The 12681-nt window shown below is 41.6% G+C and overlaps 1 protein-coding gene across 1 annotated transcript in view; it reads right to left on the bottom strand.

The window, feature by feature from the left end:
* The window catches only part of cacna2d4a (calcium channel, voltage-dependent, alpha 2/delta subunit 4a), a 791862-nt gene that overhangs the window by 46235 nt on the left and 732946 nt on the right, over window positions 1-12681 (bottom strand). The window contains exons 32-33 of the mRNA XM_051921543.1: window positions 6728-6798; window positions 6493-6568 (exon numbers count right to left, since the gene is read on the bottom strand). Coding sequence (XP_051777503.1) covers window positions 6493-6568; window positions 6728-6798 — 147 coding nt within the window. The remainder of the gene's footprint in view (window positions 1-6492; window positions 6569-6727; window positions 6799-12681) is intronic.

The following is a 12681-nucleotide window of genomic DNA, read 5'->3' as shown; positions in this document are numbered from 1 at the left end:
TCAGATCCTTATGCTTGCCCATTTTTCTGTCACCTTCAAGAACTGACTGCTCACTTGCTGCCTAATATATCCCACCTCTAAACAGGTGCCATTGTAATGAAAAAGTCAACGTTTTTCACGTTATCTGCTAGTGGTTTTAATGTTGTGGCTAATTGGTGTATTTAAGCTATGAATAGAGAGAGAGAGAGAGAGGAGAGGTGCTGAATCTGCATGCTCTAATAAAGCAATACCAGTTGTCTTTGTACTCCATTTTTACAATAATCCAGGATGACAAAAGTGTCACATTTGCATCTTAAATAAGAAGCTATTTTGGAATGCGGCTGTTACTCAAAGGCAGTGTTGACTAGTGGAGGTATTGGAGTATAAGCCACAGCATTGCCTATCTCAACTTTCTCTATCTGAAGAGGAAAACGCAGCTGCAAAGGAAAGGGATCAGGTGTGTATTATTATGCCAGACCAAATGGACAACCCCTGTATGAAATATTAAACATGAGGTCTATGTTGATTACTTAGATTTCAATCTGTCTTAGACAGCTTATAAATCTATATAGATATAAGAAAAATATAAGCCTGAAGTACATAACTATTAGTTTACATTGCAGTCATTGCTGCCATTGAGGATAAAAATCAAACAATCCAATATATATCCATTTGTGTACTCCTTTATCAACCCCTCTTGTGCCAATAATTTCTTTCTTTGTCTGACTCTATTATGGCCAATTTGGGCTATTTTTGGCTTAATTGACAGCTTTTAATGCCCCTTTAGTCCTCTCTCTCTCTCTCTCTCTCTCTCTCTATATATATATATATATATACAGTTAGGTCCATAAATATTTGGATAGAGACAACTTTTTTCTAATTTTGGTTCTGTTCATTACCACAATTAAATGAAACAACTCAGATGCAGTTGAAGTGCAGACTTTCAGCTTTAATTCAGTGGGGTGAACAAAACGATTGCATAAAAATGTGAGGCAACTAAAGCATTTTTTTTAACACAATCCCTTCATTTCAGGGGCTCAAAAGTAATTGGACAAATTAAATAACTGGAAATAAAATGTTCATTTCTAATACTTGGTTGAAAACCCTTTGCTGGCAATGACAGCCTGAAGTCTTGAACTCATGGACATGCTGGGTTTCCTCCTTTTTAATGCTCTGCCAGGCCTTTACTGCAGCGGCTTTCAGTTGCTGTTTGTTTGTGGGCCTTTCTGTCTGAAGTTTAGTCTTCAACAAGTGAAATGCATGCTCAATTGGGTTAAGATCAGGTGACTGACTTGGCCATTCAAGAATTTTCCACTTCTTTGCTTTAATAAACTCTTGGGTTGCTTTGGCTGTATGTTTTGGGTCATTGTCCACCTGTATCATGTAATGCCGCCCAATCAATTTGACTGCATTGACGATAGCTGGATTTGAGCAGACAGTATGTCTCTGAACACCTCAGAATTAATTCGGCTGCTTCTGTCCTGTGTCACATCATCAATAAACACTAGTGTCCCAGTGCCACTGGCAGCCATGCACGCCCAAGCCATCACACTGCCTCCATCGTGTTTTACAGATGATGTGGTATGCTTTGGATAATGAGCTGTTCCACGCCTTCTCCATACTTTTTTCTTGCCATCATTCTGGTAGAGGTTGATCTTGGTTTCATCTGTCCAAAGAATGTTTTTCCAGAACTGTGCTGGCTTTTTTAGATGTTCTTTAGCAAAGTCCAATCTAGCCTTTCTATTCTTGAGGCTTATGAGTGACTTGCACCTTGCAGTGCACCCTCTGTATTTACTTTCATTCAGTCTTCTCTTTATGGTAGACTTGGATATCGATACGCCTACCCCCTGGAGAGTGTTGTTCACTTGGTTGGCTGTTGTGAAGGGGTTTCTCTTCACCGTTGAAATGATTCTGCGATCACCACCACTGTTGTCTTCCGTGGACGTCCAGGTCTTTTTGCGTTGCTGAGTTCACCAGTGCTTGCTTTCTTTCTCAGGATGTACCAAACTGTAGATTTTGCCACTCATAATATTGTAGCAATTTCTCGGATGGGTTTTTTCTGTTTTCGCAGCTTAAGGATGGCTTCTTTCACCTGCATGGAGAGCTCCTTTGACTGCATGTTGTCTGTTCACAGCAAAATCTTCCACATGCAAGCACCACACCTCAAATCAACTCCAGGCCTTTAATTTGCTTAATTGATAATGACATAACGACGGACTTGCCCACACCTGCCCATGAAATAGCCTTTGAGTCAATTGTCCAATTACTTTTGAGCCCCTGAAATGAAGGGATTGTGTTAAAAAAATGCTTTAGTTGCCTCACATTTTTATGCAATTGTTTTGTTCACCCCACTGAATTAAAGCTGAAAGTCTGCACTTCAACTGCATCTGAGTTGTTTCATTTAAAATTCATTGTGGTAATGTACAGAACCAAAATTAGAAAAAAGTTGTCTCTGTCCAAATACTGTATTTATGGACCTAACTGTATATATATATATATATATATATATATATATATATATATATATATAGAGAGAGAGAGAGATTTTAAGTGCCTCACGGGATGGACAGGCATCCCAACCAGGAGGGGGGAAGGTTACTTAGTCAGATGGGAGGCCCCACATGGACGGTCAGGCATCCCAGCCGAGGGGCAGAAAGATGCCATACCCGTACAAGATTTCCCAGGTGGATGGACGGATATCCCAGATGAAGGACAGGAAGATTACATACCCAGACGGGAAGCCCAAGGCAGATGGGCATTTGTCATGGCTGGATATATTTGGAGTACCTTCCCTAACCGGGATTAAAGGGAAGGGCAGGGAAGAACTGTCACTGGGCGCTATTTATTCTACCAGGACACTAGATGGCAGTGTCCCTGGATATTGGTGCCTGGTCAGAAACCATTAGGGCATGCTGGGAATTTTAGTTTGGTAACACAGCTCTGCTGGGGTCCGTGAGTACCACAAGAGGGTGCTGTGGGAAATTACACCGCTTCCTATGGGGAACTTCTGCATGACCTGGAATATCTTCAAACAGGCAAAAGCCCTGGGACCAGAAATACTCCCAGGTCCTCAACAAAAGGGAGCACACTGCCTTGTCGAGGCGAATCAGAAATGGGGGGAAGGAAAGCAACACTTGACTGGAGGAGGGCAGTGTCGTGGAGAGAGGAGAGATTAAGAAAGAGAGAAAAGACAACTTGTTTTGGTAATTGTAATAAAACACCCTTTATTTGAACCTGGGACTGTGTTGGTGTGTTTGGGGCTCACTGGCACCCCCTAGTCTTCACAATATATATAGTGTAATTATATATATATATATATATATATATATATATATATATATATAGAGAGAGAGAGAGAGAGAGAGAGAGAGAGAGAGAGAGAGAGAGAGTACTACATATACTAGCAGGGGTTTCCTGGTTTTGTCCAGGGTGGGGGCACTGACTACATTTTTCATATGAAACACAGATTGCAGTCATCCCCTGTATAAATGAAGAATCTGTACAAGACTTGATGGATGTAGATTTAGCTTTGTATATTTGCATATCAGACAGACACCCACACACACACAAATAAAATCATCCATTCAGATTTATAAATATGAAACATATCATGTCATCTTTTTACCCACTTAATCCAGACCTGGGTCACGAGAGGTGCTGGAGCCTATCCCAGCTAGCATAGGGTCGCGGCAGGAACAAATGCCAATCCATTGCATGGCAAACACACACCAGGGTCAGTTTTGCATCGCTAATTCACTCAACCTACATGTCTTTGGACAGTGTGAGGAAACCAGAGAACCTGGAGGAAACCCACACAGACATGGGGAGAACATGCAATCTCCAATGCTGGACGTACCCGGGACACAAACTCTGGTCTCCTTACTGTGAGGTAGCAGGACTACCACCACGCCGCCGTTCTGCCCTAAATATGAAGCAATATTACTAAATTCTAAAATGATGGCAAACTAATATATTTGGCATCTTTCCTCAGGCTACAATGAGTTTCACACAAACTAAAATGAGTTTCCTTTTCAATAAATCCTTCCACCATCTTCAGGCTCAGCTTTGACAAAGCGCCTTTGCTGTAACCTCAGTTGGCCCCAAAGTAATTTAGAAGCAATACCTTTACAGTAAAAAGAAATGAAAAAGCACAGCTAAATTCTGAAACTGAGGAAAATAATTGACTCTTCAAACACTCTGCCGTTATGGAAAATGTGAGGATCTCCTGCTCTTTAATCATGGTACGCAGGAGGTTTTTGGATGCCCCTGACCCAACTATGGGCTGCAGGCTGCTGACTAGCTGAAGCTGTAAAGCTGGGCTGAGTATATCGATATAGTACCAACTTGAATATCATGAAGACTTTTTACTGTGATTTGTTAAATATATTATAATTTATAAGCCCCCTGTGACCCTGTGTTTGGATTCAGCGGGTTGGAAAATGGATGGATGGATGGATTTATAAACTCAGACACTTGCCAGTTATCTGAGCCTATCCCAACAGCACTTAGCACAATGCATGAGGCAGCTGTAAATGAAACAACAGCCATTCAACCACCGATGATTAGACCTGCTTAGTGCAGTTTAGAGTTATGAGACCCAGAACTTATTCTAGCAGCACCAACTGCAAACCAGGAGGCAATCCTCAGCTAGAGCTCACTCCCTCCCTCTTATGCGGCCAGTTTATTGTCTCTAACAAACCCAACTGACACATTTCTGGGACAAGGAGAAGACAACTAGAGGACCCTGAGAAAAAAACATACAGACCATGCAAACTCCATACAGGCATTGACCAGGCATGGAATTCGAATGCAGAACTCTGAAGCTACAAGGCAGCACTGATGGGATGAAACGTGTTCTTCTGTTAAAACCTTAGGGTATTCTTTCCATAACTGTATTTTAAATAACTTTTTTTGCGTCACGTCTTTGTACAGCTTTGGAGTAATGGAAAACATGTTAGCCTCCGCAACTCTGGGAAAGCACATCAGTGAGGTGGACACTGCAGACTAGAATCTTGTAAAGAAGCTGATTTATCAATGATTTAGAAAACAAACCACAAAACGTGGAAAGTTCAGTATAAGACATAATGCCATCTAATGTATTCATTAGAATTCTCCTGTTCAAGCTGGGTTAGGCAGAGCGTAAGATGTAATGGCTACAGTTGTGTTCCAAATTATGTTTAGGAAATTGGCAAATGTGTCAGACATCCAATAATATCATCAAGCCCACATAATCCAGTTCAGAGTCCCAGTAGTATCGGGTACAAGACATTAGACAACCCTGGACAAGATGTCAATCCACTCACACACACAGGTTTGCAATTGTCAAGTAACTTATTCTGCACACCTTTAGGATTAGGAAGAAAAATCAGAGAACCCAGAGGAGAAATTCTCACACATAATGGGAGAACATGCAAACTCTATACAGTACATGACAGTTCACGGACCTGGAATTCAAATCAAGGATGTGGGATCTGAATTAGCAACAATTGTGTCACCATGCTGTGCATCCTCAAAGAATAATGAAAGGCAGATTCACTGATGCTAATGTTATCTAATGGATGTCCCACCCAGAGTTGGTTCCAACTCTGCATGCCTTGATGCCTGGGATTGACTTCATCTCTCTGCAGCCCTAATATGTTGCAAATCTTTCCCTCTTGCAAAGACGCATGCAATAAATCACCAAACAGTGTCCCAGTAGTGTAACATCTCACTTTGGAGTTATTTCAGACAATCTAGGTAATTAGCATGGATAAGCTTGTTGGGCGAAATGACCTTTTGTGACAATTGTTATATAAGAAATTTGACAAGCTAAAGGAGATGATTCAGTCCATCAAGCTTTTTGGTTCAGCTAATAGCTAAACTGTCTCAATATCTCATTTATAAGAACATAAGAAGATCCTTAAGAACATAAGAACTTATGTTCTAAACAATAAGTAGTAGTGCTGAACAATTATCAGGATGCAAGACTATGATCAGCTCTGATTTGCAGCGTCAGTCCACTGCAGAGTGGGCACACACCCTTACACTTACCCAGGAAATCTAACAGCAGAACTTTGGACATTGTAGTGAAACTATTAGCCCCCCGACTTTACATCTTAATTGCTCTGAGTTTGGTAGTTGGAACATACCGTATTATTGGACATGTTCTTGTGATGATTATCACATGGTTTCTCTACAACAAGGGGAACCACAAGAATGTGGCCATCAAAATAATACAGCGTGAATTAATTCTAACATGGCTTTTTTATTCTGTAGTATTCAATTCCTCATCTTCTAGGTGCTGAATATTGTTTAACACAAAGGTGAGTGCAACTATTAATGGTAGATCCTTTGTTTACTGTATGACCGAATTAGCTAGAAAATGGCGACCACATTTGTTACAAAATTGAAAAAAGGGCAACATTTCCAATGGAGGAAATGTGTTTCTTATATCAGATTCATTTTCAATTCCTTACAGGTAATAAAACAGATTTAAAAAAGGCAGCTGAGCTTGAACAAGATCATGATACAGACACTCATCAGACGCTGTGCTCCACTGTGGTGATGATGGTGGCTCTTACACATGGCCTGGTAATCGTAGAGCGTCACCCTGTCAAAAAACAAAAAGAGCGTCAGTGAAAGATATAAGAGGGAGCGCTTTTGAATAGTCGATGGATTCACTAGGGTCTAATTTAAAAAAAGTCCAAACCTATTGAATTTGTGCACGTAATAAAAACACCTTATAAACGTTTTCAATTTAATTACTTACTGCTTGAACATGCCCATGCTGACAAGCTGAAGTACCACAGCGCCGTCAACTTCTCCAATGAACTTCCCTGTCTGCAAAAATAAAATGAAAATGAGAAATGTAAATATTTAATGATCACAGAGTGACATTAACTGTCTTTGGGAGTGACTTTTATATTCTCTAAACTAGGGGGCTTCACTTGCCAACTCCCCTGCCTGCGCTACGCGCCAGCCAATTCGCATCTCTGCCACTCGCGTATGTGGATTTCACTTTCACCAAACAACAAATCTTTTAATTCTCGTGGATACGCCTCTTCATTGGGAAGAAACAATACTTTTCCCTGATGGCAACACGAATTAGTCTCCGACTTAAAGTTTAAATCCGAACAATATATTTGATCTCTTTTCGCTGTTCCGTTATTTCACTAGTGCGATCTTTACTATCATTTTTTTGAGACTTTTGAATTTTCGTACTTCCATTATCTCTAACCTGCTCTGCATGTGTATCGCACCAACGTTTTTGAATTCTTTACGACGTTCTACAGTACTTTGTCATCTACTCTTTGTCTTTTATTTCCGGACCCGGGCACGATTAAATCTCTTGGCACAAAGTCTTGTCTTGTGGGACGTGAAAGTATCTCTCTGAAAATGTCACGTCTGGCCCCAGGCTAAAAAGTCTCGTCTTGTCCCAGGATTTTTTTATATAATAGACAGAAATATATAGCTGTATAGGATGATCAGTTTTATCAGATTATTGTAACTCGAAATTTCAAATTCATCTGGTCAGAATTCTGTTCTTTTCCCCATTTTGTCACAGTTTTAAAAAAGATCTTCAGCAGCTCTAAATGATTTGTAACACAGAGTACACAGGTTAAATTTTTCCAGATGACTTGATAGATAGATAGATAGATAGATAGATAGATAGATAGATAGATAGATAGATAGATAGATAGATAGATAGATACTTTATTAATCCCAGGGGGAAATTCACATACTCCAGCAGCAAAAAATATTAAATTAAAGAGTAATAAAAAATGCAGGTAAAAAACAGACAATAACTTGAATAATGTTCAACGTTTACCCCCTCTGGTGGAATTGAAGAGTCGCATAGTTTGGGGGAGGAATGATCTTCTCAGTCTGTCAGTGGAGCAGGACAGTGACAGCAGTCTGTCGCTGAAGCTGCTCCTGTGTCTGGAGATGACACTGTTTAATGGATGTAGTGGATTCTCCATAATTGATAGGAGCCTGCTGAGCGCCCGTTGCTCTGCTACGGATGTCAAACCGTCCAGTTCTATGCCAACAATAGAGCCTGCCTTCCTCACCAGTTTGTCCAGGCATGAGGCATCCTTCTTCTTAATGCTGCCTCTCCAGCACACCACTGCGTAGAAGAGGGCACTCGCCACAACCATCTGATAGAATATCTGCTGCATCTTACTGCAGATGTTGAAGGATGCCAGTCTTCTAAGGAAGTACAGGCGGCTCTGTCCTTTCTTGCACAGAGAATCAGTATTGGCAGTCCAGTCCAATTTATCATCCAGCTGCACTCCCAGGTATTTATAGGTCTGCACCCACTGCACACAGTCACCTCTGATGATCACGGGGTCCATGAGGGGCCTGGGTCTCCTAAAATCCACCACCAGTTCCTTGGTTTTGCTGGTGTTCAGTTGTAGGTGGTTTAAGTCGCACCATTTAACAAAGTCCTTGATGAGGTTTCTATACTCCTCCTCCTGCCCACTCCCTGATGCAGCCCACGATAGCAGTGTCATCAGCGAACTTTTGCACGTGGCAGGACTCCGAGTTATATTGGAAGTCCGATGTATATAGGCTGAATAGGACCGGAGAAAGTACAGTCCCCTGCGGCGCTCCTGTGTTGCTGACCACAATGTCAGATCTGCAATTCCCGAGACGCACATACTGAGGTCTGTTTGTAAGATGGTCCACGATCCATGCCACCAGGTATGAATCTACTCCCATCTCTGTCAGCTTGTCCCTAAGGAGCAGAGGTTGGATGGTGTTGAAGGCGTTAGAGAAGTCTAGAAACATAATTCTTACAGCGCCACTGCCTCTGTCCAAGTGGGAGAGTGATCGATGTAGCATATAGATTATGGCATCTTCCGCTCCCACCTTCTCATGGTATGCGAACTGCAGAGGGTCGAGGGCATGTTGGACCTGTGGCCTAAGGTGGTGAAGCAGCAGCCGCTCCATGGTCTTCATCACATGTGATGTTAGAGCGACAGGCCGGAAGTCATTCAGCTCACCAGGACGTGATACCTTTGGGACTGGGGTGATGCAAGATGTTTTCCAAAACCTCGGGACTTTCCCCTGTTCCAAGCTCAGGTTGAAGATGCGCTGTAGAGGAACCCCCAGCTCTGATGCACAGACCTTCAGCAGTCGTGGCGATACTCCATCTGGACCTGCTGCTTTGCTGGCATGAAGTTTCCTCAGCTCTCTGCTCACTTGCGCTGCTGTAATTGTGGGTGGGGATGTCTCTCCTATGTTGGTATCAGCAGAAGGATGTGTAGAGAGTGCAGTACTTCATGCTGTTGTTCTGCAACTTCTGCTCCAGCTTTCTCCTGTACTGCTCCTTCGCCGCCCTGAGCTGGACTTATTTATTTATTTAGGCTGCGCTTAATTTTATGTCCACAGCAAAAAGAATAAAATAAATTCTACAGGAAAACAATGAAATAAAGAGGTCTGAGCCACTATTGATGAAATGTTCTTTAATCGAGAGTGACATTTGATTGTCAATCACCTCAGCACCTCCTGAATCACGCAAAGGTCACTGCCTGAATTGGCATAAAACACAAGGCACCCAATAATGTCAAAAAAAGAACAGGGTGGACAAGGTGATAAAGGAAGGGTGCATAACCTTTGGTAGCATTACTCCTTTGGTTTTTTATTTTCAGGCTTGTGCCTCTCTGTGATGGACCGAGTCAGTTCCATTTTCCTTGTTGCGTCTGGGTAGCCTCTTCAACCAGAACTACTGATAATCATGTAACCAGATGAGCCAGGAAAATGAGGAAACATACATGCAGCAAGGGGTTGGTGCTAAACGTGCCAGAAGAACAAGCAGTGTTTCATAAAAGTGCAGTGATCTTCACTAAATAGTCAATTAGACACATGTAAATGAAAGACCTGTGAGGGTGTGTGTAAGGAGCAGTCCGCTCTGCTCACGCTCAACCACCAACTCTAGCTGGCGCATGAATGCACGTTTAAATTTTTTCGCCACTTGTATGCACCTCACTTCAAAAGACCTGTGTGCAGCAAACGCTGCTGCACAACAGTGATGTTGTGCTAATGACACAGATGAAGAGACAAAAAGTGGAAATGAAGCAAATGCTGCGGCTCAACAACATGCAAGTAAAACACCTCAGCAATGTAGGGCAAGGCTTGAAGTTTTCACTAAAAATATTGTCTATCTGGGGGTATTTTCTCGTGATAAAGATTAACAGAACTCATATGCCAGAGATACGGCTAAGATATGGTATCACCAGTGTCTCCTTACAAAAGCCAGTGGGACAGCAAGCACAGATGGGTCCACGTCCTCTTCACTGGGTAATTCTTAAGAGTTAGCTGACGCCTCTCCAAGTTCACGAGTATAGTAAAACTGCTAGGGAGTCTTAAGATTGGTTTTATTGCATTATTTACTTACTAGCTGCGTGTGATCTTCAGTACAAAAAACAAAGTGAAATTCCAATTAAATAAAGCCAGTAAAATGAGGTTAAAATGCAGAGAAAGTTCTTCCATATAAATATGAGCCCCAATGTTTCCTTCTAAAACCGACGTCTCCTCTGTTTATCCTGCAAAGGATCTTACAGCAGAGGAGACGCCCAATTGACATGTGTAGTCAACCCTGACTTGGGTCCCCATTGCCAGGCCTTCTGTATCCATGTGGCGCTGTGCTGAGCCACACATACATGTTTCCCACTGCCAGTCCTTAGGCGTCTGTGTGGAGATGTTGCATGATGGGCGAGTCCTACTCCCCAGCATCTCTCAATAGGAGCGCCTCTCCTTCAATCCCAAGCTCCTCTCACTGAGGTTCACTGCTGGCCAACTGCCTCCATTCCTCTCTGTATGGGATCTTCCAATCCTGCCACTTGGTCTCCCTTTCTTTCTCTGTTCTTCTTTTCTTTTAACCACCATTCCTCTCTGTTCTTATTTCTTCTCTCTTTTGTTCTGCACGCTCTTGAGATGTGATTATTTATTTTAAAAATACGCACGGTGCCACAGACCTCTTATCACACTTTCCAGCTCACAGTTTCTTTTCAGCTAACCTTCTTACCAACTTAGGATGTTCCTATGTTCTAATATTTGAAACCTATACTTATTTTACATTGTGAGTAACTTATGCTAAATTATATATTTTCTGTTTGGGGTTCATCTATGTTTCGTGTCAGTCTCTTTCCTTGTTTTTGGTTGCCAGCATGGGGCAATGCAGTGAGTTTACATCTTTTCCTTCCTTTAGCAGGCTATTCTGCTGCCTTTGTATTCCATCAGAGAAAGTCTTTTGAAGACCACTGGAGCTACTCTATTAACTACCTCCATTGGGGAGAACCTAAGATGTGGTATGGTGTTCCATCATTTGCAGCAGAGCATTTGGAGGAGGTAATGAAAAAACTTACACCAGAGTTGTTTGAAAGCCAGCCAGATCTGCTCCACCAGCTTGTGACCATCATGATCCCCAAACTTTTAAAAACAAAGATATTTTGTCTGTGGAATAATTTTGGCGTGTCAGGCTTTTGTTGAATCCCATTTTTTAAGTTAGAGCTTCTGAACTTTGGTAATTTTGGAAAAATGCAGCTACATTTTTGTCAGGAATTTCCAGTAAGTACTTTAATGAATGTCTTGGTTCTTGAACCAGTTACCAAGTTTGTCTCTCAGGCTGCGTCCATTTGTAACATTTTATGTAGAAACGTATACCAGGAGTTGAACTAACACTTTATAGACCTATTGCCCTCAAGATCTTAATAAAACACAAAAAAGTCTATGCTAAAGCACATTCACTGTAGAACTACAGCACAGCAAAATATGATTTGGGTCACAAAGAAAAATAATTATGTCCAATATTATTTTTCTATTTGTAAATGCAGCATTACTCTGGATGTTGATGTGTACATTACTATATATCATCCACGTCTAATTAAAATGCTATAAGTAGTGAGAAAAACCACTATACAGGTGCTGGTCATAAAATTAGAATATCATGACAAAGTTGATTTATTTCAGTAATTCCATTCAAAAAGTGAAACTTGTATATTAGATTCATTCATTACACACAGACTGATGTATTTCAAATGTTTATTTCTTTTAATGTTGATGATTATAACTGACAAATAATGAAAGTCCTAAATTCAGTATCTCGGAAAATTAGAATATCAATTAAGACCAATGCAAAAAAAGGATTTTTAGAAATGTTGGCCAACTGAAAGGTATGAACATGAAAAGTATGAGCATGTACAGCACTCAATATTTAGTTGGGGCTCCTTTGGCCTGGATTACTGCAGCAATGCGGCGTGGCATGGAGTCGATCAGTCTGTGGCACTGCTCAGGTGTTATGAGAGCCCATGTTGCTCTGATAGTGGCCTTCAGCTCTTCTGAATTGTTGGGTCTGGCATATTGCATCTTCCTCTTCACAATACCTCACAGATTTTCTATGGGGTTAAGGTCAGGCGAGTTTGCTGGCCAATCAAGAACAGGGATACCATGGTCCTTAAACCAGGTACTGGTAGCTTTGGCACTGTGTGTAGGTGCCAGGTCCTGTTGGAAAATGAAATCTGCATCTCCATAAAGTTCGTCAGCAGCAGGAAGCATGAAGTGCTCTAAAACTTCCTGGTAGACGGCTGCATTGACCTTGGACCTCAGAAAACACAATGGACCAACACCAGCAGATGACATGGCACCCCAAACCATCACTGACTGTGGAAACTTTACACTGGACCTCACGCAACGTGGATTCTGTGCCTCTCCTCTCTTCTT

The sequence above is a fragment of the Erpetoichthys calabaricus genome, chromosome 18 (assembly GCF_900747795.2).
Source record: "Erpetoichthys calabaricus chromosome 18, fErpCal1.3, whole genome shotgun sequence".
Taxonomy (NCBI): Eukaryota; Metazoa; Chordata; class Cladistia; order Polypteriformes; family Polypteridae; genus Erpetoichthys; species Erpetoichthys calabaricus.
The sequence above is the reverse complement of the archived record's forward strand: the minus strand, read 5'-3'. Positions and strand labels throughout refer to the sequence as shown.